The following is a 27,009-nucleotide window of genomic DNA, read 5'->3' on the forward strand; positions in this document are numbered from 1 at the left end:
TAAAAATTTGAGAGGGTTGCGGCAAAAACGGGACGCACTTCGTGTACAAAACGGACAATTTCTTTCGAAGTATCACGGTTTCATACGAAAACTCATCTTTTACAAAGGGATTTCATTTTTTTGAACTTATTTGAACTCCAGAATTTGCGTGTGTTCAAAATGCACCATTCAAAGACACGTCATCAATTTTTAACCATTTCTGACTTCATTTGGTATTTTTCATGCATTTACTAATTTTTTGGGTGCTAAATGATCCTTAAATTGAAAAACACTACAAATGAACTCTGGAAAGGTTGAAAGTTGCTATGGTATCATCATTTCACCCACATAGTATATGCTAAAAAGTTGAAAGGGTTGCGGCAAAAACTGGATGCACTTCGTGTACAAAACGAACAATCTCTTTCAAAGTATGAGGGTTTCATACGAAACCTCATCTGTTACAAAGGGATTTCATTTTTTGAACTTATTTGAACTCCAGACTTTTTGTGTGTTCAAAATGCAACATTCATAGCCACATCATGAATATTCAACTATTTCTGACTCCATTTGGTATTTTTCATGCATTCACTGATTTTTTGAGCTAAATGACCTTTAAATTGAAAAAGCACTACAAATTAATTCCGAAAAGATTGAAAGTTTGCATGGTATCATCATTTCACCAACATAGCATGTGCTAAAAAGTTGAGAGGGTTGCGGCAAAAACTTGATGCACTTCGTGTACAAAACGGACAATTTCTTTTGAAGTATCAGGGTTTCATACGAAAACTCATTTGTTATAAAGGGATTTCATTTTTGAACTTATTTAAACTCCAGATTTTTGTGTGTTCAAAATGCACCATTCAAAGCCACATCATCAATTTTCAACTATTCAACTCATATGTTACAAAGGGAAAATATGACTATCATAAAATAGATGAAACAAGAAATGCAATATAGAGATGAGACGACAAAAGACATGTACACATATGAACGAGCCGACGCTGAAACATGCCGCCCGCCGCCGCCGCAGCCGACCTGCCAAACTACCATGGAGCCACCCATGGCCGGAACAACAACCACGCTGAGTCACTGCCCAACTCACGCCGTCCAACGAGCTCCAAGCATCGAAGCCGTCGGACTCGCACTCGTGCCACCAGACAGATGTCCCCAACGCCACCACCAAGCCGTCTGAAGCTACCCCAGTTCGCACCGCCACCGCCGCCACCACACCGCGGCTACCTCTACCCAACACCAAGGAAGAATTAGCCGACTGCAACCCAAGCCATCTTTAGCCCGCGCGGCCCGCCATGGTGGCCGCGAGATCTCGGTCATCCTGCGTCAAGACCACCAAATCGGGCACCACCCCCGCAACACACGACCACCAGGAGGCCTGTACGTAGCCAGCGGAGGGAGGTCGCCTCGCACCACCATGGTGGCCGCCGCGTTAGATCTGAGGAGACCGAACCGCAGCAGACCCAACCAAAGGGGCCGACTGAGCACACTCATCCCCGCTGCCATGCAGCAGTTGCGCCACCAACGTGCACTTACACCACTACTGCAGTCAGGAGACGCCGCGCCGCTCCCGTACCAACATGGTGCCTCCACCTGCCGAGGGAGGAGGAAGGACTCCTACCAGCGTCGATGCCGGCTGGGCTTCACCCGACCGCGCCCTCTGCGGTGGCGAGGGGGAAGGGAGGGAGGCGGAGGAAGGGGCGGTGTTGGGTCGTCCGTCCGCTGGCGGGAGCCGGGCGAGCGAGCGGGATTTCGTTTGTGTGAGAGTGTCGATTAGAAAATGCTATCCAAATGGTAAAGAAGAATGGTTGCTCCTTTTGTTGATCCTTCTAATCAACCTCCACCCCATGCGGAAAAGGAAGGTTAGATATTTTGACTTTCTTGCGTTGTCTATGATTATCAAGAGTGTTGATGCCATCGTGTTCAATGTATTTTTCTCTACGACACCTCCAATGGAGCTTGGGAGGCTCTTGAAATATTGCATGAAGGCAATTCAAATCTCAAAACCTACAACTTCACCGTCTTGAAGAGCAAGATGGACTTGTTTGCAATGAGGAACATTGCAACAAGAACCGACATCTTTACAAGACTCAACGATCTAGCATTTGCATTGAAGGGATATGGCATCACCTTGTCCCCGCAAGATGTCATCAAGTAGAAATTCCTAACGGACGTCACACCAACTTACCTTGATATGGCATTCAATATCCAACAAAGAACCGATCATGCAAAGATATTTCGAGACGATATGAAAATTATGTTCCCATATTTAAAAAATCACTATAATCTAAAAAGAGTGCACAAGTGTATGGTAAATATTAGCCAACCATTGCATCTCTACATGTGTGCCGGGAAAGAACCGAAATGAAATAGTGTGTGAATTCCCTCTCCGGTTATGATCTACCGGACAACCATTATTCTTTTCCACGTGTGCACCTTCTTCTCCATTTTTGATCCCGCTACAACGAATATCCTTCTTGTCCATGCTAGGTCCTTCATTCATAAGTACAACAAAAGTATCTAACTTAGTCAACATCATATGTTCACGAACATTAGAAGGATTTCCAAGAAACGAAAGTACCTGGTAATTTAATTGGCGTGGGCGAGCTCTAATAACTGATCCAGTATGTATAACAACTGGGGCTCTGGGTGTAACAATGGTGTTGATGTCCTCATCAGCAGGGCCACTTGCCATGAGGTGGCGTGAAGGTCCACCTCATGCTTGATCCAACGCTGCAGTCGTGAGTGCCTGGAGTGCTTTTGAAGAACCGCAACGGGATGCGGGGGTACCGAATGATATGCCACTGACGGCTATCGAATCATGACCCCGTGCGCTATCGCGCTAAAGTGTGAAGAACCTCGAGCTGGCAGAGCGTCGGTGTCCAATGGCGCGTCGTGCAGCCACGTCGAGTCTTCGGCGGGTGAAGCTGAGTGAAACGAAGAGGATATCGCCGACGATTGTCATCATGATGACGGAAAGAATGGAAATTCCAAATGTGCCAGATTTCGCTAGACGTGCTTCCCCCAAGGTGGTCGTCAACTGTCGTGGGAATGAACCTGACAATAGTACCAGGGGTACGAACGAGGGACAAAGCCTAGCTACAGCGCATTGTTACACTCGGATGTACGAGTTCAGGCCCCACTCGGGAGTGGTAAAGACCCTGCGTTTCGAGCCCGGAGGCTGGTGTGAGAATACAGAATGCTCAAACCTTGTCCAGAAGCTCGGGTGCGGCTTATATAAAGTGCGCTACAACTGGCGAGCGACATTACGAGGGTGAGACATTGATGTCCATATGGCGCCTTAGGTGGACTGTGGAATGCAGGTCCATGGCCCTACCCCTAATGTACAACCCCATCATCCGGGTCTATTCGCTTACTAGCAAAGTGTCTGTGTGTTGCTACGGAGGCAACAGAAAATAACTTGCTCATATGTTACTATATGAACAATAGAAAGTAAACATAATTTCTAAAATAAGTTTAATTGTTTTGTACTATTAATCATCAGTTATGTGCAATGGCAACCTAGGCTACGACATAATTACTCAATGCAATAATATAGACAAAATGATAATATCAATTAAGACTTGTTGAGCTCAGTTCCTATTTCTTGTGCTTTATTAAAAAAAATGTCCAAATACTCCTATGATGATTCGCCATGCTAGTTGCTCAATGCTTGTAGGTTTCTGCTCGTTCTAACATTGCAATGCATCCGGTTCTACTAGTAATACAAGTAGTAAATGTCACACTACGTAATTGACCTGATAAATCCGTGTCATCTGATTACACATAACTTGACTTTTTTGGATGCAGTTTGTAAAAGTTTTTGGCATAACTAGCGGTGCGAAATATCTTTGGTTTATCACGATCACGCTCCACCATTACAGATTTACAATAGATCCAATGTTAATTATCATGTTCTACTAATTTAGTACTCCCTCCGTCCGAAAATACTTGTCCTAGAGATGAATGTATCTAGATTTATTTTAGTTATAGATACATCAATTATATTCATTTCTAGGACAAGTATTTCCGAACGGAGGAAGTACATTACAAGGACTTTTTCTGCTAATATAATTTTTTCATACTGTCTTTTTAGAAAGACACGTGCATATAATTATTACGTACAATCAAACGCTATTTAAACAACTTGAATGTGTAAAATGCCAAGCTAGCCACCTAGGAAAAATCGACGGCGTGAGGCGTGAGCTCTAGGGCGCCGGTGGCCATAGGTCCGAGCGGCCAGCGGTGCTCACGGCCAATGTTCAAGAGGGCACCTGCGGGCAACGGAGGGAGTAGATCTTTTATATATAATAGTAGAGATATGTGACTGAAACGTATATATGTGCACAACATCTATCCTGTTATTGTTGATCTCGATCATATAAGATAACATTTTATTAGAAAGTAATCAATACGACGCACATCAAAAGAATGGAAGGTGCGGTCAGAAGTAAGTACATCAAGATGAGTCCGAATAAAACCAAAAAGGAGATAAAAATACAACCAATCCGACTGGAAATAAACACAAAAGTCTCGCCCTTATCGGATGTTTCCTCAGAAAATGATGATGATATCATCAGTTGAACTTGCTGCAGAGCTTGCGGACCTCTCCCTGTGTGCCGGTGAGCACGTTGACCTCCCCGAGCTTCACGAGCGCCTGCGGGAAGAGCCAACGGAAATGGTCGGTATTGGCGAGCCTGTCGACCATCCAACGCGTGGAGCCGTCGCCGTAGAGGTTTTGGTCGACCATGAGCGCGCCGCGGCGGCGCTGCAACATCTTGTAGAAGCTGTTGTCCAGCTTGGACGCGCTGGACCGGTCGTCTAGAAACACGATGTTGTTATCGGATGATGCCGTGTTAGGGCACACATACGTCTTGTATATGGACGCTAGCTCCGGGTCCATGCTCGGGTCCGTTGCACCAGCCTTGCCGCCGTAGCTGTAAAGACGACTCTTCTTGATCATGCTGCAGTGAGTGACTCCAACCGTGTGCGCGCCCAGCAGAACGACCATGTCGTCCGAGCTGAGGCCGAGGGTGCGGAAGAAAGCAGCTGCCTGCGGGGCCGTGAAATCTGGCCCCGGAAGGTTTATGTCGGTGGCTATGGACCGCCGGCGGTCCCTGCGTCCGGTGCGCACCGCGTATCCTTGTCCCGTGGATGCATTGACGGCGTCCCTGGTTGCGAGGATCTCGATGTCGGAGCAGGATACCACGCCGGGGCACCGCCTCTCAAGTTCCATCTTGATGGTGGCGATGAGATCGTAGCCCTTCACGCTCAGGTTTGGTGATGCCGTCTTCTCTGTGCCGGTGCCGTCGATCAGCAGCCCGCCATCGCAGCCCTATACACGTATATATAGTCCAACAGATTAGTTTTCCGTTTTGAAATAAGGAAAAAAACCGGATTTGTTAGTCGATCTATCTGTGGATGTGCTGTAGAAGATTTAATGGCGCGCACGTATGAATCAAACAGCACATTAGTATAATATAATGACTACTGTACTATAATACTCCTATACACAATACATACATTGACGCCGCACTCGTGGAACAGCAAGCGTAGGAGGTGGGCGACGATGGCGCTGTCCTGGGCGAAGCGGGCCTTGACGATACCACGGACCACCGCCTCCACGTCGTTGCCACGGCACTTGCCAGTGTAGAACCCATTCTGCAGCTGCGCCTGGCCGTCGGTCGCAAGCCCAAGCACGGCGACGGCGAGCACCACCACTAGCACTGCTGCCTTTGTATGCTCCATCGTTACCTAGCTAGCTAGATAATTGCTACCCTTGGTGCTTGAGCTCTATGAGGTGTGAGAAGCAATGTGATTATGTCTATCCTATTTATACTATAGGTTAGGGGAGGACACGGTCTCCTTGAAGTTGTCGGATGTTTGGTCGTGGAGATCACGTACGTAGATTCCATTCTTTCTCAATTAAGCAAGTGGGTATGTGCTAGCTGCTGCCCCTTGCTCGAAATTAGTACTATAATATTGTGGTTTGATTTCGGGACCTTTGGAGGCATCCTGATTTTTGTTGGCAAGGATGTCAACCATGATATCCAGTGTGGTATACGGTGTCTCTTCGATAGTGTTTCCTTTAAAAACAGAACTGACTAAGAATTAATTGTTTGTCTTGAAAGTTACATATAAGAGTACCAATCAAAAGAGTATGTCCCTCACCATTGTCAATGTTTCAAATATAACATTCAAAAGTTGCACAAGGCATTAAAAATGATACCACTTGTATGCAATTATCTAGCTTGATTACAGCTAGTCTTAGTTTGATTTGACCCAGAAATTGGTGGTCTTTCCTTTTTTTTGCAGGTGATTAGCCTTTCAAATTCTGAAGGAACAAATTTTAAAACCAGGATAGATTCAAAAGGAAAGTACATTTGGAAAATTTGGAGAGAAAATGGAAGCGTTGGGGATCTTGAAAAGAAAATAATGTACTTACTGTTTTTGCGGCATTCAGTTCAGAAGGTTACTCATAGGAGCCAAATGGGATAGACGGTTACATCTTATGAGTAGGTTGATGCATATTAACCTCCCTAATAAACCAGAAACACTGCGTTAGAAACTTTTGGCGTCAGATGTATACTCAGTGAAGTCTACGTATACATAAATGATAAACACCACTCTCTACATATTTGGAAAATAAAGGTTTCCTTCAAGATAAAAATCTTTATGTGGTTTGAACACAAACAGATGATTCTTATTAAAGATAATCTTATAAAACGCAATTGAGAGGGTAGCAAACTGTACTATATTTGTGACAATGATGAGTCAATCCAACATTTGTTTATTGACTATCCTTTTGTCAGGCTACTGTGGCCGGACGGTTCAGGTAGCTTTTAACCTTAGTCCTCCCGATAACATTCCCACATTATTGGGACTTGGCTAAACAGGTTAGAGTCTAAGTTTGCGGCACATAGTTAAGTTGGAGTATGCACATTACTTTGGTCCATATGGATCTATCAAATGATGTCACTTTTAATACATGTAATATCACAATTTTTTTGCAGGTTATCTAAAAGGCAACTACGTGGAACCATACGTGTTTGTTACTCAGTTTTGTGGAACCCAATGAACAGGGATGATTCTAGGGGGGGGGGGGACAACGGGGGTAGCCCCCCTAACAAATTGATTTTTCTACTATAATAATGGTTGTTGTAGCTAATTTTTTTACTTCATATGAACTTTGCCCCCTCGATGAACAAACTTGCCCCCCTATGCTTGCATGTTGGCTTTGTCCGTGCCAATGAACATATGACTTATGGCTGCAACCTATGAAAGATGGTAGCACGAGATATCTATAACCGATTTGAATAGCGGTCCAACAATAGAAAAGGTGGTCACGCATATAGTTCTATGGTTAGCCGGTTGGGACTTCTACTATATCTCGTTATGTTTATCTAGAAACGAGACTTTGTATGACATTGCACACTTATGTTGAATCTTTCTTAAAGAATATATGACTGCATGCATCATTTTGTGGTAGAGACAGGGATACTCCTCCTTTTTAAAAAATAATAAAATAAATTGGTGATGGTAAACATTGGTAAAGAAAAACTGTAATTTCAGTACTTCTCTTTCAGCAGACCAAAACGTGAGGTCAAGCACCAACCAGAATAACTTGGCTGCTCCAGTAAGCCGAACGCCAGATCAATTCATTGCCTCAGATTCCAAATTCAAAACAAATCTAAACAAGAGCATGTATATACATTAGTTATCTAGACGGTGGGAACTATTTTAATACCAGTCATATATGTACATTGCGACGTGTCCATTCACCATTGACGTGTAGTTCAAAATTATGTTTCCCAATTGAAAAAAAGTCATGTAATGATACAAGTTTATACTAAAGCATACACGTATGATCTAAAAAGGGCAGACAAGTCTTTGGCAAAAACTAGCCAACCATTGCATCTCTAAATCACTAGTGGAGACGGGGCCTTTAGCCCCGGCCCGTAAGGGGCTTTAGTCCCGGTTCATCAACCGGGACTAAAGGGACGGGACTAAAGGCCTAACCTTTCGTCCCGGCCCTCTTACAAGTCGGGACTAAAGGTGCTCCACGTGGGCGCCTCGTAGCGCCCCAGGGGCAGGCCCTTTAGTCCCGGTTCGTTACACGGACCGGGACTAAAGATTTTTCAGATTTTGCTGGTTTTTGGATTATTTTTGAATGAAATTATTTTTGGGTTTTAGGGTTTTAGGGTTTAGGTGTTCGGGAGATTAACGTGATGCCTCGTTTGGTGTTCGGGAATTAGTTTTCATATAATTTAAATAGAAATAATTATGCATATATATATAAGATTAACTTATCTTACAAGCGATCATATATATACACAATTATATGGAGATCTGAATTATCGGGACTAGAGCCCGTCTATTCGATTACATGGACGAACATCAGTAATGACCCTTAGCTACACTAAATCGTCCTTTGTCTTCTATAGCTTTCGTCCTCAGAAATCCCGCAAGCTCCTCTGCAACAGCAATCGCGCGTTGCTCTGGTAGGACCTTCGTCCTCATGGCCGTGTGCTATATAAGTAGAGGAGATGAATATGAATATCAATCATGATAACAAAGAATGACGGGTAAAAATAGAGGTGTGAATGTTCATTGCTTACGTCGAATCTGTGATGCTTAAACTCAGAGGTAAACGTGCGAATGGTCTCGCAAACATAGTATCCGCATAGATGCGTTCCCCGTGGCCGCTGGTCGCACTTTACGAGAATAGAATATATATAATCAAAATAATAATCTAGCATCATAAATGTATTGAAAATTAATAGAAGTATATTATACTACTACTTAACTGAGCCGCTCTAAAGGTCAGCTTCTCAGGAAAGTTACCGGGAGTCACGCACTTGAACCGCTTCCAAACCCTGCCCGACAAGGATAATGATTTGCTAAGTTTTTCATTAATTGATATATCAGAAAATCATCGAAAGAGACCGATAGAGCGCAAGAATGATTAAAATTACCCTTTGAGCATGTCCTGCAGGCTTTGGAACTGTTCCAAGGGTCTCGATAATGGGTCGAAGGCATCAACTCTTCCCTTATCAATTTGAATGTCCAACAGAATCCAATGGAAGCTGCACATGTGTGTGTATGTATATATATATATATATATATATATATATATATATATATATATATATATATATGTCAGTAACTTACCAATTACACTTATAAGTGAATGGACACAACAGAGTAAAGACCCTCACTTGAAGTTGTATGGAAACAGTATGTGGTCACATCAATTTTGATCTGTTAGAAACCTTAGAAGGTTTTCCTCCGTCTCCTTGGATTTGTCAGTTAGCGTCGCTATATGTATTTTATCTGGGTCAATAAACCCAATATTTAGGATGCTCTTACTTTTACACTCCAGAATCTTCATTCTGCATAATAGAGTACCAGTTATATATAGACAATGAATTGAAATAACTAAACAAGTTATATGTAGACAACGAATTGAAAAACTTACAAACAATAGCAACTCATAAGCGATTTGTCGAGGGCGTCGCCATTGTACATCTGAAAGAGTTCATCAAACTCGATATGGATTTCTTCGGAGCGGCCGTAGTACTCCCGTGAGACACTCAGCATGATCATCGTTCTCCCATTCTTTGATTCACTTAAGTACCATTTATGCAAGTAACGCATATTTGTTGGGAGATCATCTTTGCTGACCAAAGGCTCGCCCATGACAAACTGTGGCTTAGGGGCTACCACAGCCTTGGGTATCCTGTCGTCTTGGGAAGCCAGCAAATCTTCAACCGAGATACCACATTCATCCGCCAACTCCTTTGCTCTTTCAAAAGCTTGCCCCTGCACCGGAGAGGGAACATTCTCGGTTAACACATTGAGGGGTGAGATCGACTGTTTGGCCTGTTGTCCAAGCTGAGGAACGTCTGATTTTTTCTTGCTTGTAGTTGAACTTGATTTTCTCCCACTTGCACTTGCACGTGAGCTGCTCTTTTTCACTCCCTTCTGCAATGTGCGTGTATAGTCATCAGGCTTATAGTGTAAGTCATACTGTGATGGAAGGGTTATGAAGTCTTTTGCCCATGCTATTTGGTTCTCGGTGTATTCCGGGCGGGGCTCGGGTTCCTTCCTTTTCATCTGCGCATCATGCTGTTCCTTTGCTATCTTGGTGTTTTCCTCGGGGGTACGATCATAAGGTCTGATAGGAAGATTAGCATGAGGTACCTTTGGGAGGGGCGACAGTTTGCGCTTTGGGGAGCTCCGTTGCTTAGAAATCATCGACGGAGCGTTCTTACTGGCACGCTTCCACTTAGTATCATGTGCGGGCGGCGGCGGAGACGGACGACCCAAGTCCGGCGGCGGTGATCGAGATGGACTCGTGTTGTGCTGGCCGACGTCATGTGGAGGGCTTGGAGGTAATGGAGGTGTAAGTGACCTGCGACGACTCGGAGGCGGTGTTGTCCTTGGGGCCGAGCCTGGAAAGCTTGATGTAGTTCTTGTCCCATAGGATGACTCCACCCAGTACTTCTCCGAGTGTCCTCTCATCTTCAGGTCCAGCTATGTCGAGCTCCATATCATTAAACCCCGTCATGATTTCATCCACCCCGACTTTAGCAAAGCCAGCTGGAATCTCACGGCCATGCCAGCGTGCATCAGGGCCAGAAGGTAAAGCTTGTCCGCCGGCCACCTTCATGGATATGTTCTTGAATTTCTGATGGAGTTCACATGATGTTGACTCCTTGATTCCATCCACGGGGTAGCCGGGACCGCCCTCTATCATTCTTCGTTCATCGTCGGGCGGGGCCTCAGATTCAGCCACGCTGCTTTTCCGCTTAGATGGGGCGCCGGTAATATCAAGTGCAGGATCTTCCTGGCGCGGTACTCCTCTAAGCTCATCAATCTGCTTCTGTTGCTCGTTAATCCTGGCAAGCAACTGGTTGAACTTGTCATTCTCCTCATCCTGCTGCCACTTCTTTGCTCTCTCTCGGCTTCTGTAAGTGTCTTGGTCTCTGGCAAACCCAAGCCACCAAGGGTAAGAAGGACCGATGCCTCGCGTTCGTCCTCCATGTTCGTCATTGCCGAGGACCAGTGTGAGCAAATCTTTATCTCTATCTGCAGTGAACTTTCTTTGTCCCTCCTTAATTTCTTTCACTATCCTTTTCCAATTCTCCCTGGGTATCCTAAGCTCGTCATTGCAGATGAGGTCCCTTGTTGTTTCGTCGTACGACCCACCATGCGCAAGGAACCAATTTCTTGCTATCAATTCCCACTCATCACGGAGTGGTTCAGGTACGATGCCTTTATCTATCAGATCTTGCTCTTTCTTATCCCACTTTGGGATGGCAGTCTCATAGCCCCCTGGCCCCAGCTTGTGGTGATATTTTTCTTGTCGGCATTTATCTTGTTCTTTTATGATAATGCCTGGGCATCTTCTGACTCCTTGTACTCTTGAAATGCCTTCCAGTGATTCGCCTGCTTGGCTAGATACCCCACGAATACTGGCACTTTCTTTGTCTTCAGATAGTTTTTCCATAGCTTCTTCTTCCAGCTACGGAACAGTTCGGCCATCTTCTTCAGAGTCCACTGCTTGACTTTGGCCCTCAGTTTGTCTGCGGCGTCTTCATTCTCACATTCTGGCAGGTTGAAATGTGACATGAGATCATTCCAAAGATTATCTTTGTACCTTTCGGCGACATAGTCACTATCGGCTGCCCCTTTGCGCTTGTTCCACTCCCGGACGCTGATCGGGACGTGATCCCTAACAAGAACTCCGCGTTGCTTCTTAAATGTGTCAGCAGCATTCTTAGGAAGCTTGGGTTCGCCCGTAGGAAATATCACCTCAAATGTGTAATGCGTCAGTGCATCCAACTTTCTAGTCGGGCCTCGTTTCGTAGTTTTGCTCGATGTGGAGGCCTAAGAGGGAGAAACATTCGTCAAATGAATGTATATGTATACAATATAGAGCTATCTCCAATATTTTTCACATATTACAAGTGATTGTCGAACTTCATATGTATACCTCGCCGGACTTCTCCTCTTCACCGGCTTCTCCATCAGTGGAGCTATCACCTTCTCCGTCATTGGACCTATCTCCTGCCCCATCGGCTTCATCTTCGTGTCGCTCGACCTCTATTCCAACGTCCTGGTTTAGATATGACGACGGAGATTCAGCTGGTTCAACGTCGGGGCCGTCTTTGATTATATCTTCGAGAAGTTCTTCCTCTTCGAGGTTCCTGATATGTGGATCCATAGTTCTGCAAAAAACGGATTCTCTTAACCTTTGTACCAAAAAAGAATTATTCTATCAGGAACTCCGTTCCAAAACAACTTAAGTCCCGGGTCGTGGCTCCACCCGGGACTCCTAGATTTCTGCATAGTATTCAAAGTAGGAGTACTTTTCCAATTTGAGCATTCAATAAGCAAAACCAAATCGTAAAATAAAGTAGTATTCAAATTAGCATGCATTCAATTATAAGCTAATACATCATCACTTTTGTCCGTACATCGTCGAATATTATCACTAATACTCCTCGAATACTATCATACATATATCATCACTCATACATCTAGAACCGTAGCGCCCAACGGGTATCGGCGCGGGCGGTGGACACCCAAAGAGAAGGAACCATCACAGGATCATAGCTCCAGTGAGATCCCCGAAGAACCTGCCAGGTATGCTCGAACCTGCCCTCCAACGCAACCATGTAGCGACGGACGTGCTCATCCTCCTCGCTGACACGGTGATGTACCACCTCCGCGGTGTCCGGAAGCCTCGGCACCCTCACTGGCCCACGCGACCGCCACCAAACAAGGATCGGGTCAACGACGGGCTGGCTCCTCACCAACCTACGCCCCCCGGAAGGTAGCACCTCCCAATACCAGCCGGGCGGAGCCCAGTCCCGGACAGGGCCCCTCTGATCAAGCAGGTGTCCTCCGCCGAGTCGACGACGAGGATGCGGGATAGGCATCGTAAAATGAACTAAAAAAATAAACTAGTTCTATTAATTTTCTTGCTAAAAATAAACTATTAACACTTAAGCATATACAATAGCAAAATTAAACTATTAACACTTGAGCATATACAATAGCAAAATTAAGCAATAATCTAAGAAACACTATTAACACTTAAGCATATACATTATACAATAGCAAAATTAAATGACAAAAAATATATTTCTTCTTCTTGTAACCCTAAACTAATTTTTCCTCTTCTTCTATTTCTCCTCTTCTACTACTTCTTCTTCTACTTCTACTTCTCCTCTTCTTGTAGTACTTCTCCTCTGCTCTTCTTCTACTTTTCCTCTCCTCCTCTTCTAATTTTTTCTCTTCTTCTCCTTCTCCTCTTCTTCTATTTTTCCTCTTCTTCTCCTCTCCTCCTCTTCTTATTCTCCTATTTCTTCTTTTCTTCTCCTCCTCTTCTTATTTTCATTTTTCCTAATCTTATTTTCTTGTTTTTGTTCATATTTCTTCTTCTTATAACCCTAACCTAATTCTAAATATTACTAACCCTAATAATCTAGCACAAACCTACTAACAATAGGAATTAAATGACAAAAAATATGTTTTTCTTTTTCTTCTTTTCTTCTTCTCTTCTCCTTTTTCTTCTTTTCTTCTATTGGTCGGAGTGTTGGGGAGGAGGGGGCGGGGGGCTTACCGGCCTAGGTGTCGACGGCGCGCGGCGAGGAGGACGACGCGGCGGCGAGGAGGATGGCGCGGCGGCGAGGAGGACGGTCGATGGCAGGCAGCGGCGAGCAGGACGGCGGGCAGCCTGACGGCGTCGTCGAGTTCATCGTTGTGCCGCGTCGGGCACGAGAACGAGAGGAAGAAGAAGAGAAATGGACGATTTGGGTTGGAAATTTTCGAAGTCCCGCTTATATAGGTGGATCTATAGTCCCGGTGCGTGGCTCGAGCCGGGACTAAAGACCCCCTTTAGTCCCGGGTGGAGCCACGACCCGGGACTAAAGGCCTCTTTTCGGGCAGACCAAGAGGCGGGAAGCAGGGGGTCTTTAGTCCCGGGGCGTGGCTCCACCCGGGACTAAAGGGGGTCTTTAGTCCCGGGGCGTGGCTCCACCCGGGACTAAAGCCCCTCCTCGGCTGCACGATAAGTTTAGTCTCACCTCACCCAGCGAGGGGGACTAACACTTGTTTATAAGCCCCGTCGCAGCTTGTCCATCGAGCTCCTCTCTAAAGCAGGCTTACGGGCCTAAACTTACTGAAAATTGAAACTATATTCGAAATTGTGGAGAAAATTCAATCTGAATTCAAAGTGAGTTCACTTTGAATTCAGGTTGAATTTTGTCTATGATTTCTCATATAGTTTCAATTTTTTTCTATTTTTAAAATTAATTATTTTGACTATCCAAACTATTAACTTATTTTGTTATTTTCAATTAAAAACTATGTTTATTAAAAATTCTTTTTCCATATTTGAGAATTTGACAAAACTATGATAATGAAAAGTGTTTGAAATTGAATAAATAATTCAAAACTATTTTATATTTTCATATTTAATAATTTTGACTATCCAAACTATTATCTATTTTGTTATTTTCAATTTAAAACTATGTTTATTAAATTTTTTTTTGCATATTTGAGAATTTGACAAAACTATGATAATGAAAAGTGTTTCAAATTGAATAAATAATGCAAAACTATTTTCTATTTTCATAATTAATAATTTTGACTATCCAAACTATTATCTATTTTGTTATTTTCAATTAAAAACTATGTTTATTAAAAATTCTTTTTGCATATTTGAGAATTTGACAAAACTATGATAATGAAAAGTGTTTCAAATTGAATAAATAATGCAAAACTATTTTTTATTTTCATAATTAATAATTTTGACTATCCAAACTATTATCTATTTTGTTCTTTTCAATTAAAAACTATGTTTATTAAAAGTTCTTTTTGCATATTTGAGAATTTGACAAAACTATGATAATGAAAAGTGTTTCAAATTGAATAAATAATGCAAAACTATTTTTTATTTTCATAATTAATAATTTTGACTATCCAAACTATTATCTATTTTGTTTTTTTCAATTAAAAACTATGTTTATTAAAAATTCTTTTTGCATATTTGAGAATTTGACAAAACTATGATAATGAAAAGTTTTCAAATTGAATAAATAATGCAAAACTATATGAGAATTTGACTATCCAAACTATTATGTCTCGAAGTAGCAGGGTTTCGAACGAGAACTCATCTCTTAGAAAGGGATTTCATTTTTTTGAACTTATTTGAACTCCATACTTTTTGTGTGTTCAAAATGCACCATTCAAAGGCACATCCCAAAATTTCAACAATTTCTGACTTCATTTGGTATATTTCGTGCATTTACTTATTTTTTTTTGAGCTAGTTGACCCTGAAATTGAAAAGCACTACAAATGAACTCTGAAAATGTTGAAAGTTGGCATGCTATCATCATTTCACCCACATAGCATGTGTTAAAAAGTTGAGAGGGCTACGACAAAAACTGGATGCAGTTCGTGTACAAAACGGACAATCTCTCTCGAAGTAGCAGGGTTTCGAACGAGAACTCATCTCTTACAAAGGGATTTCATTTTTTTGAACTTATTTGAACTCCATACTTTTTGTGTGTTCAAAATGCACCATTCAAAGGCACATCACAAAATTTCAACAATTTCTGACTTCATTTGGTATATTTCGGGTATTTACTTATTTTTTTGAGCTAGTTGAACCTGAAATTGAAAAGCACTACAAATGAACTCTGAAAATGTTTAAAGTTGGCATGCTATCATCATTTCACCCACATAGCATGTGTTAAATAGTTGAGAGGGCTACGACAAAAACTGGATGCAGTTCGTGTACAAAACGGACAATCTCTCTCGAAGTAGGAGGGTTTCGAACGAGAACTCATCTCTTACAAAGGGATTTCATTTTTTTGAACTTATTTGAACTCCATACTTTTTGTGTGTTCAAAATGCACCATTCAAAGGCACATCAAAAAATTTCAACAATTTCTGACTTCATTTGGTATATATTTCGTGCATTTACTTATTTTTTTTGAGCTAGTTGACCATGAAATTGAAAAACACTACAAATGAACTCTGAAAATGTTGAAAGTTGGCTTGGTATCATCATTTCACCCACATAGCATGTGTTAAAAAGTTGAGAGGGCTACGACAAAAACTGGATGCAGTTCGTGTACAAAACGGACAATCTCTTTCGAAGTAGCAGGGTTTCGAACGAGAACTCATCTCTTACAAAGGGATTTCATTTTTTTTGAACCTATTTGAACTCCATACTTTTTGTGTGTTCAAAATGCACCATTCAAAGGCACATCACAAAATTTCAACAATTTCTGACTTCATTTGGTATATTTCGTGCATTTACTTATTTTTTTTGAGCTAGTTGACCCTGAAATTGAAAAGCATTACAAATGAACTCTGAAAATGTTGAAAGTTGGCATGCGATCATCATTTCACCCACATAACATGTGTTAAAAATTTGAGAGGGCTACGACAAAAACTGGATGCAGTTCGTGTACAAAACGGACAATCTCTCTCGAAGTAGCAGGGTTTCGAACGAGAACTCATCTCTTACAAAGGGATTTCATTTTTTTGAACTTATTTGAACTCCATACTTTTTGTGTGTTCAAAATGCACCATTCAAAGGCACATCACAAAATGGACAATCTCTCTCGAAGTAGAAGCGACCCCCACAATAAGAGACGACATTCTTCTTCTCTCATATATGGTGAACACTAGCTCACCTGATTTTTTAACCGTCGATGATGGTCGCTACTCCTACTTCCCCTAGTGCATAACCAATATCTAGCACAAGGAGAAGAAGGAGAAGCGACCCCCACAACAAAAGTGGTTCTGCGGCACGCCACGTGGTTCCGCTGCACGCCACGTGGGACTAATGGTCTTTCATTTTTAAATGACTGTTTTAATCAAAAACAGATTTGTTACAAAAGGGATTTCATTTTTTGAACTTATTTGAACTGAAGACTTTTTGTATATATATCTGGTCGAAATGCATGATACCATGAAGTTAGAAAGGGCTAAACCATTCAAAAGTAGAAAATGAAGTTAGAAAGGGCTAAACCATTCAAATTTGGAAACTATAATGGCACAAACAGAAATTAGACATATACAAATTGGTCCAAGAAGTTCATGATACTAGTCCAAACAATACATAATAATAGCTACCATAGATATATATATAAGTGTTCGACGTTCAGAACACTACTCGTCTGAATCATCTAAATCAGAATGTCCACCTTCCTCGAGGTGATAGTGGACGACTCGAATCTTGCGGTACAACTCGTATGAAATGTATGCATCTTTTGCTGCATACTCAATGTTGATATCATCAAGTGGGCCCTTCTCCCAAAGTTTGTGCTGATTATTTGGGAAACCGGTCTTCATATCAGCATATGAATCGTCGATCAAGGCAACTGCCATATGAGCCATCGAAGTCCTGTCATGTCGAAGCCTGAATATCGTTTGGAGATCAACGAGGCAACCAACTGGTATCTCAATACCGAAGCTGTGCCTCATCTTCAGCTTGTCGTTCCTTATGTCAACGGAAGCAAAAGTGATGCCGCTGCGAAGGAAGTCCATGAGTTCTGGACAATGCTTGTCACTCCTGCAACAGAAACAAATTAAAATGGAACAAATGTTACATACTGCTGCAATAAGGAAACATGTTTCACTACAACTAAAGAGAAAATTATCTTTAGGATTCAAATAGAACATATGCAATGGAACCTAGAGAGATCACTATAGCTATCCAATGGAACCTAGAGAGATCACTAGCTATATGCAATTTTCATGACTATGACATATCATATTGCTATCCAATGGAACCTAGAGAGATCACTAGCTATATTCAATTTTCATAACCTTGGATCAAAGAACACCGCATAAAATTGTATCACTACAACTATGATTTCAATGGAACATATTGAACCAATCAGATTTTTCAGATTGTGTTCCCTTCAACTAATCAAAATTGTTTCACTACAACTATTTGAAGCGAACCAACTATGATTCCAATGGAACATATTAAACACTAGTTGATTCTAATACGATTTTTCCGATTATGGCACTATTCCAATCAGATTGTGTTCCCCTTCAACTAATCAAAATTGTTTCACTACAACTATTTGAAGGAAACCAACTATGATTCCAATGGAACATATTAAACACTAGTTGATTCTAATACGATTTTTCAGATTATGGAACACTATTCCAATCAGATTGTGCTCCCCTTCAACTAATCAAAATTGTTTCACTACAACTATTTGAAGGGAACCAACTATGATTCCAATGGAACATATTAAACACTAGTTGATTCTAATACGATTTTTCAGATTATGGAACACTATTCCAATTAGATTGTGCTCCCCTTCAACTAATCAAAATTGTTTCACTACAACTATTTGAAGGGAACCAACTATGATTGAAACAAATCAACTTACAATGTCATTATCTTGGATCAAAGAAAGCCTCAAAACTTACCTCGCCCATTGGAAGATCAAGACATGGCGTGCGAAGCATAGTTGGATGACGGCAACACCGCGTTGATCGGCCGTGTACTCCAGATCAAGCCCCAAGAACTTCTCATGTTCCACTGCGTTGTCAAACCATTTTTCCTTCAACTGTTGAAGAAAAAACGGCACGTCCCTGCTCAGGTTCGTGTACACGACATCGATCATGGTCGTGCCATGTGCGAGCACCTTATGAAAGCTAGTTGGCATGGTGGAAGAAGAGAAGGGAAGAAGAGAGGAGAAGAACAGAGAGGGAGAGCGAGAGAGAAGAAGAAACAGAGAAATGGCAACTGTATGCTTCGGTTCGTGCTTTTCATGGCCCGAAACGACACGGGATGGAAACCGTTTGGGTCTTTAGTCCCGGGTTGAGCCACCAACCGGGACTAAAGAGGTATACCAACCGTCGCCACCACTACGGCAGGCCACGTGTTAGTCCTTTAGTCCCGGGTTGAGCCACCAACCGGGACTAAAGGGGGATACGAACGGTTGCCACCACCACTGCCCACCGCGTAGCCCTTTAGTCCCGGTTTGGGACACGAACCGGGACTAAAGGCTCCTTACGGGCCGGGACTAAATCCTCGAGGGAGGCATTGAGAATTGGGGCGACGTGGCCGGGCCTTTAGTCCCGGCCCAGAGGCAAGCCGGGACTAAATGGTCCCGGCTAAAGGCCCGTTTTCCACTAGTGAATATGTACTCATAGGGAAAGAATCGAAATGAAATTGCACGATATTACTGAAATCCATTGTTGATCATGAGCTCGACCATACTTGTGAGGCCTGCCGTCTCGGCAAGCATGTTCGTCTTCTCTTTAGCGTGTCTACAACTATTTCCACCTTTCCGTTTCAGTTATTGCATAGTGATGTTTGGACGTCCCCGATTGCAAGCAACACGGGCTATCCATACTAATTGGTGATATTGGATGATTTTTCTCATTATGTGTGGACATTCCCTCTTTATCGTAAATCCGACGCCCTCGCCACACTGACCACCTTTTATTCTTGCGTCACCACACAGTTCGGTCTTCCTATCCTTGCATTGCAAACTGACAACGAAAATAACTTCGTGGGAACAACCTAATATTTTTAATTATATATATATATATATATATATATTTGAAAAAACTTCGTTTTGAAATATTTTTTTATATTTGAAATTTTGAGCATTTGAGAAAACTTCACCGCGCAAGCCCGGGTGAAATCTAGTCCCAATTTTTCTCTAGTTTTTTTTGATATATTAATCTTTTTTTACATCATATGCAAAAGTTATGGCCGTTTTACATTTTTTTTTCCAAAAACGGTCAAAATTCATATCTCAAAATTTCTATACCAACTAGACACTAAAACCTAACTATATCTCAAAGGATTTTATTTTTTGAAGATTTTATCATTTTTGTTTATTTTCTACAAAAATAAAAAAGACGGTCCACACAGGGGGGTAGAGTTTCAAAATTTCAGAATCCCCCTTTAGCCAAGAGGCCAATCATACCCGTCGACTACATCTGCTAGCACCGTCCCCGCCAGAGTCACATCTAAGGTTAACCAAACCAAAGTTAACCCTTTCTAACTTTATTTGCTATGTTGAGCTAAATGATCCTGAAATTGAAAAGCACTATAATGAACTCTGAAAATGTTGAAACTTGACATGGTATCATCATTTCATCTACATAGCTTGTGCTAAAAAGTTGAGAGGGTTACGACAAAAACTGGATGCACTTCGTGTACAAACTAGACCATGTCCTTCGAAGTATGAAGATTTCACACGAAAACTCATCTGCTACAAATGCATTTTATTTTTTTTACTTATTTCAACTCGAGACTTTTTGTGCATTTTGTGCATTCAATATGCACCATTCAAAACCACATCCTAAAATTTCAACCCTTTATAACTTCATTTGCTATTTTCATGCATTTAATGATTTTTTGACATAAATGACCCTGAAATTGAAAAGCCCGACAAATGAACTCCGAAAAGGTTGAAACTTGGCATGGTATCATCATTTCACCCACATAGCATGTGCTAAAAATTTGAGAGGGTTATGACAAAAACTGGATGCAGTTCGTGTACAAAACGAACAATCTCTTACGAAGTATGAGGGTTTCGAACGAAAACTCATCTCTTGCAAAGGGATTTCATTTATTTGAACTTATTTGAACTCCATACTTTTTGTTTGTTCTAAATGCACCATTCAAAGCCACATCATAAATTTTCAACATTTTCTGACTTCATTTGGTATTTTTCATGCATTTACTTATTTTTTTGAGCTAATTGACCCTGAAATTGAAAAGCACTACAAATGAACTCTGAAAAGGTTGAAAGTTGACATGGTATCATCATTTCACCCACATGGCAAGTGCTAAAAAGTTGAGAGAGTTGCGACAACAACTGGATGCACTTCGTGTACAAACTGGATCATCTGCTTCGAAGTATCAAGATTTCAGACGAAAACCCATCTGCTACAAACGATTTTTTTTAAATTATTTTAACTCCAGAATTTTTATGCATTTAATATGCACCATACTACAATATTTTAAAATTTAGAGAAAGAACTAACTAAAAATAATAAAAAACAACAATTAAATGACTAAAACAACTATATAAGCAAAACAATATTGTTTTAATTAAAATCCTAATTTAAATTATTCTAAAAATAACCAAATAAATGGAGTTCAAATAAGACTTTTTTCTACTAGTGTCATCCGCCCATGGATTAACGCTAAAATAAATTAAAAATGATTTTCTTTACATGAAAGATGAACAAATTCTCTATTTGCTTGCAAAGTTTCATGATCATATTACATAGGGGAAGTTTGGGGCAAGAAAAATCAATGCTTCAACAAAATGAACGTTTCTCAAAACTTCAATTTCTTCAGAACTCTCCTGATTTCATATCATCATGACATATTGCACGCACGTAGACAACTTGTTCAACTTTCATGCAAAAAAAATATCAACTATTTTTTGCTTTGTTTGCTATTGTTTAGAATTTATTATTCATTCACAGGAGAGATTAGCTCGAGCACTGAAACACGGTCCTTCGGTGATATTGTTCTTATGTACCAACAAAACTGAATCGTTTTGTATGATTATTTTTTATAGTTTTATATGTATTTGCATTGAGAATCCCCTCTCCAACTATGATGTGTAATAACCGCGCTGCTAGGTTGCTACACATTAGAATTATCACATCCGGAAGGAATCTTGTGCGACCACGTGTTGCGTGTCAACTAAGAGCAACTCTATAAGACCCTGTATATTGCTCCATTTCGTAAAATAACCGTCGTTTTATAAGACAGGGACGTTTCCATAAAACAGCCCACCTCGTCATTTCTGTTGCTTGGGGTTGTATATATCGGCCCATGCTTGCTATATTTTCAGTTTTTCCTCCCTCATTTGCAATTTTCTCTATCCATCGTGTGATTTGACGGGAGGAAAATTTCAGCACCAACCGCTCGTGTTATAGTCGGCCCCTTCGCCTCCCGAGCACCAACCTCCATCGAGGAATCGAGCGGGACCGGCAAGACGCGTTCGCCACATCTTGGGCGTGAGAAGCATGAGCTCGGCCGCGTCCGCAACAACTCGGATGCAAGCAACAGGAGCTCGGCCACGACCAAGAAGAGCTCGACCATAGACTCGAGCAGCAACAGCTCGGTCACCAGCATGACGCCGTCCTAGACACAGATGGATCTGGTGAAGGCCGCCTTCCCGGGGCCCAAAAAAAATAAAAATAAAAATATCACGACAAAATTTATTTGCGTTCTTAGCCATATTCAAATACTACCTGCAAATTTTTAGGCAAAAAATTTAAACATTTGGGCTTGTGCAAAAAAATAAATTGAACATCAAAAGTTACCCCAATTTATTTATGTTTTGCCGACGAAACACCGCCGCTCCTTTTCACACGAAAATTGTCATGCATATCTGCGACACTAATACAATCATCTACAAAAATGTTTAATTTTTTTTAAACATTTAATATTTTTCTTAGATAACGTTCACCCGGAAGCCAAAGCGCCACTCCCCCTAATTGCAATCTATATACTATCACGAAGGACCTTGTTGTAAATTCAACTACACACTAGTAAGCTTCACATTTATCGAAAAAGGTATCCCATTTTATATACAAAGCAACCAACTCATACAGCCAACGACAGGTGCTGGGTCAGACAGCATAATCATGCTCAAAAGAAAGACAAAAGAAAAATAAAAGACAAAATGCGAGCACCACAGGATCAACGAAAGATGTAGTGTCTCAAAACTGTTGCGTCCACCGAATAATTCCATCAAACTTCAGTGTCATCGGATTGCGCGCAGCCACCGCACCGCGAGCCCGCGCCCATGCCGCCGCCGCCGTCGCACGCGCCAGCTGCCGCACCGCCGGTCCCATGCGAGCACGACGCCTCCGCGCGACCAGGCTTTCCGCGCCAGCCCAAGATCCCAGCGGATGGGAGAGGAAGCCCGCCGCCCCCGGCGCCATCAGGGCTTCGCCCGACGGCACGTGCCGATCGACTACAGCGGGGAAGGGGGGCCGAAGGAAGGGGGGAGGAAGCCGGCTGCTAGGGTTCGCCCTCTCGGTCGCTCGCGGGGGCGACGGGACGCGATGGGGGGGGGGGTCCAAATGTCAAATATTACCAGTACATCAGCTGTAATCCAAGCTTCACATTTGACCGCTGACTATTTTTATGGGATCCGTTCCGTACAATGCCGCGCGGTACCGCAAATTTAGTTAAGGGAGAATCGTATACTCTTTTTACAGTATATGAGTTGTTGCGGGATGTACTAGAGTTGCTCTAAGGGTCCGGTATCGAGAGATTAAAAGATTTTCTACAGAATGCTGTGTCTCTTGTAACACCACAACTTCCATTCATGCGGTAGATACACATGAACGGTTCTAGATGACTGATGCCGGAAGCACCATGATTACCAACTAGCTAGCTCTTTTATATAGTAGAGATATGCGAGAGAAATGTATATATGCTTAATGTTGAACATGTATGTACGTACGTAGGTCTGGGTTTGTATGACGTACATGTAGTGTCTTTCTCCCTCCTCTATTTACTTGTTTCTTGGAAGACAAGACACCAGTCGCATCCCTTGTACCTATATATGTGCTTATTGCACGATCACTGAAATTATCGATGCACCCAATCCTTTCTCTCCAAACTAACATGGTATCATTCACCTTATCGATCCTCTCCTAATCTTCCGCAACCCTACCCGCCGCCCCGGGCCGACGCCGCCGCTCCGCGCCGCCGCCCCGTCTCTCCACGCCCTGCACCTACTCTTCTGCAGCCGCGCCACACCCCAGCCGCCGCCTCGGGCCGCAGCCCCGCGCCGACGCCAATTCCTTCCCCTCCGTTGCACCCCCCCCCCCCCCCCCCCGCGCAGTCGCACCACTCATCACCGCCGCGCCGCCAACATCCCTCCCTAAACCCTAGTGTCGCCCTTCACCTTGCGCACCATCATGTTCGTCGCCTCATCCCGCACAAACCCCTTCGCCGGTCCCGATCCTACCGCCATCCGCGACATCACCATCCAAGACCGAGTTCCTGTGATCCTCAACGCCACCAACTCCATGTACTACACATGGAAAACCTACTTCTCGCTTTTTTTCCGCGAGGAGAATCTCGTGGATCACATCGATGCTGCCGTCAAGTAGAGTCTCATGGGAGATGATCCCGAGTGGCTCGCGATCAAAGCTACCCTCATCTGGTGGTTCTTCACTACCATATCCAAGGACCTGTTTCACACCGTCGTGAGTGATGGAGATGATGTCCGCACCATGTGGGACAAGCTCAATGGACTCTTCACCGACAACAAGCTTCAGCGCCGCGTTTTTCTGCAGCAGGATTTCCATCGAGGACTACCGCCGCCGCCTCAAGCAGCTGTCGGATGAGCTCCATGACATTGGCGCCAAGGTTGATGATGACCTTCTTTTCAGCACTGTCACTGTTGGCCTCAATGAGGACTTCGGTAACGCCGTCAGCAACCTCACCTTGATGCCGGACCCCTCTTTCTCCAAGTGTGTGGCATACTTGAAGTTCGAGGAGCGCTCGATGAAAGGGGTGAAGAAGCGCATGCAGCACCAGGCCCTCGCCGCCGGTACTTCTCGTGGTGCCCCGCAACATCCCGCCCCGTGTGCGCCTCGGCAACAGTAGCCGCCTCACCCGCTTCTGGGGTTTTACCCTCTCCCGCATGCGGCTCCCGCTCCTCCTGCCGCTCCCCAACAGCAGCAGCATGGCGGTGGGCGACGCGGCAACCGCCGTGGGGGGTGGCCGCAAGCAGCAGCAGCAGCAAGGGGGCGGCCCGACGTCCTGGGGGGCTCCTCGCCAACACCAGCCCTCCCCGCCTTGACCTACAACATCAACCCATGGACGGGTGTCGTCCATGCGTACTCCATGCCCGTGCCGCGGGCCCTGATACATCTCCAACGTATCTATAATTTTTTATGGTTCCATGCTATTATCTTGTCAACTTTGGATGTTTTGTATGCATGAATATGCTATTTTATATCTTTTTTGGGACTAACCTATTAACTCAGTGCCAAGTGCCAGTTTCTGTTTTTTCCGTGTTTTTGACCTTTTTCAGAGGAGAATATTAAACGGAGTCCAAACAGAATAAAACCTACGGAATGATTTTTTTCCATAACAGAAGATACGCAGGGAATTTGAGAACCAAGGCAAAGGACCTCGGGGGAGGTCACAAGCCCACTAGCCCCGGCTTGGGGGGCGAGCCTAGCAGGCTTGTGGGCTCCCGTGGCTCCTCTGCCCTAGTTCTTCCGCCTATAAATTCTCCAAAAATCTGAAACCACCAAAGAGAGCCACGAAAATACTTTTCCGCCGCCGCAAGCTTCTGTCTCCGCAAGATCCCATCTAGGGCACGTTCTGGTGCCCTGCCGGAGGGGGATTCGGACACGGAGGGCTTCTTCATCAACACCATTGCCTCTCCGATGATGCGTGAGTAGTTCACCACAGACCTTCGGGTCCATAGCTAGTAGCTAGATGGCTTCTTCTCTCTCTTGGATCTTCAATACAAAGTTCTCCATGATCTTCATGAAGATCTATCCGATGTAACTTTCTTTTGCGGTTTGTTTGTCGAGATCCGATGAATTGTGGATTTATGATCAGATTATCTATGAATATTATTTGAGTCTCCTCTGATCTCGTACATGCATGATTTCGTATCCTTGTAATTCTCTTTGAGTTGTGGGTTTCGTTTGGCCAACTTGATCTATAATTATTGCAATGGGAGAAGTGCTTGGTTTTGGGTTCATACCGTGCGGTGTCCTCACCTAGTGACAGGAGGGGAAGCGAGGCACGCACCGTGTTGTTGCCTTCAAGGGTAAAAAGACGGGGTTTATATTATATTGCATGAATTTATCCCTCTACATCATGGCATCCTGCTTAAGGCGTTACTCCGTTTGTTATGAACTTAATACACTAGATGCATGCTGGATAGCGGTCGATGTGTGGAGTAATAGCAGTAGATGCAGAAAGTATCGGTCTACTTGTCTCGGACGTGATGCCTATATGTATGATCATTGCCTTAGATATCATCATGACTTTGCGCGATTCTATTAATTGCTCAACAACAATTCGTTCACCCACCGTAATACTTGCTATCATGAGAGAACCCTCTAGTGAACACTATGGCCCCCGGGTCTACTTCACATCATATTCAGCTCTACACTTTTACTTTGTTGCACTTTCCACCTTCAGATCTCACCTTGCAAATAATCGTGAAGGGATTGACAACCCCTTTATAGCGTTGGGTTCAAGTTTGTTTGTTTTTGCGCAGGTACATTGGTGACTTGTCTTGATACTCCTACTGGATTGATACCTTGGTTCTTAAACCGAGGGAAATACTTACTACTACTGTGCTGTGATGTCAGCTGTGCTTCCCTAGCAATGGCGCCAGGAATAGTCGTGTCGACGGCACCAGAAATCCTTCTGCTACGGCTACGCCTTAAGGGACTTCCTAGGCAAATATGCAAATGATTTCCCCCGTGGCCTTGGAGCCTTGCGTTGGTGTTCCCTCGAAGCGGAAAGGGTGATGTAGCACCGCGTTGGTAAGTATTTCCCTCAGTTTTGAGAACCAAGGTATCAATCCAGTGGAGGAGTATCACAAGATCCTTCACAAACACAAAAAGCTTGCTCCCAACGCTATGAAGGGGTTGTCAATCCCTTATAGATTGTTCGCCAAGTGAGAACTGAAAGCAACAAAGTAACAAAGCAAAGTAAAAGCGAAAGTGGAAACGATAGATGTGAATAGACCCGGGGGCTGTAGTGTTTACTAGTGGCTTCTCTCATGAAAGCAAGTAGACGGTGGGTGAACAAATTACTGTCGAGCAATTGATAGAACCACGCAAAGCCGTGACGTCATCTATGTCAATGATTATATCTATAGGCATCACGTCCAAAACAAGTAGACCGATACTGTCTGCATCTACTACTATTACTCCACACGCCGACCACTATCCAGCATGCATCTAGTGTATTAAGTCCAAAAGAACAGAGT

At 43.2% G+C, this 27,009-nt stretch overlaps 1 protein-coding gene across 1 annotated transcript; it reads right to left on the reverse strand.

The window, feature by feature from the left end:
- Nucleotides 1–4,431: 4,431 nt before the first annotated feature.
- On the reverse strand, nucleotides 4,432–5,777 carry LOC123398438 (peroxidase 57-like). The gene is made up of 2 exons (XM_045092908.1): nucleotides 5,515–5,777; nucleotides 4,432–5,326 (listed from the first exon to the last, which is right to left on the reverse strand). Exons 1-2 carry the CDS (start codon nucleotides 5,737–5,739, stop codon nucleotides 4,568–4,570), a joined length of 984 nt encoding a protein of 327 aa, XP_044948843.1. The 5' UTR covers nucleotides 5,740–5,777; the 3' UTR covers nucleotides 4,432–4,567.
- Nucleotides 5,778–27,009: the final 21,232 nt, after the last annotated feature.

The sequence above is a fragment of the Hordeum vulgare genome, chromosome 5H (genome assembly GCF_904849725.1).
Source record: "Hordeum vulgare subsp. vulgare chromosome 5H, MorexV3_pseudomolecules_assembly, whole genome shotgun sequence".
NCBI lineage: Eukaryota > Viridiplantae > Streptophyta > Magnoliopsida > Poales > Poaceae > Hordeum > Hordeum vulgare.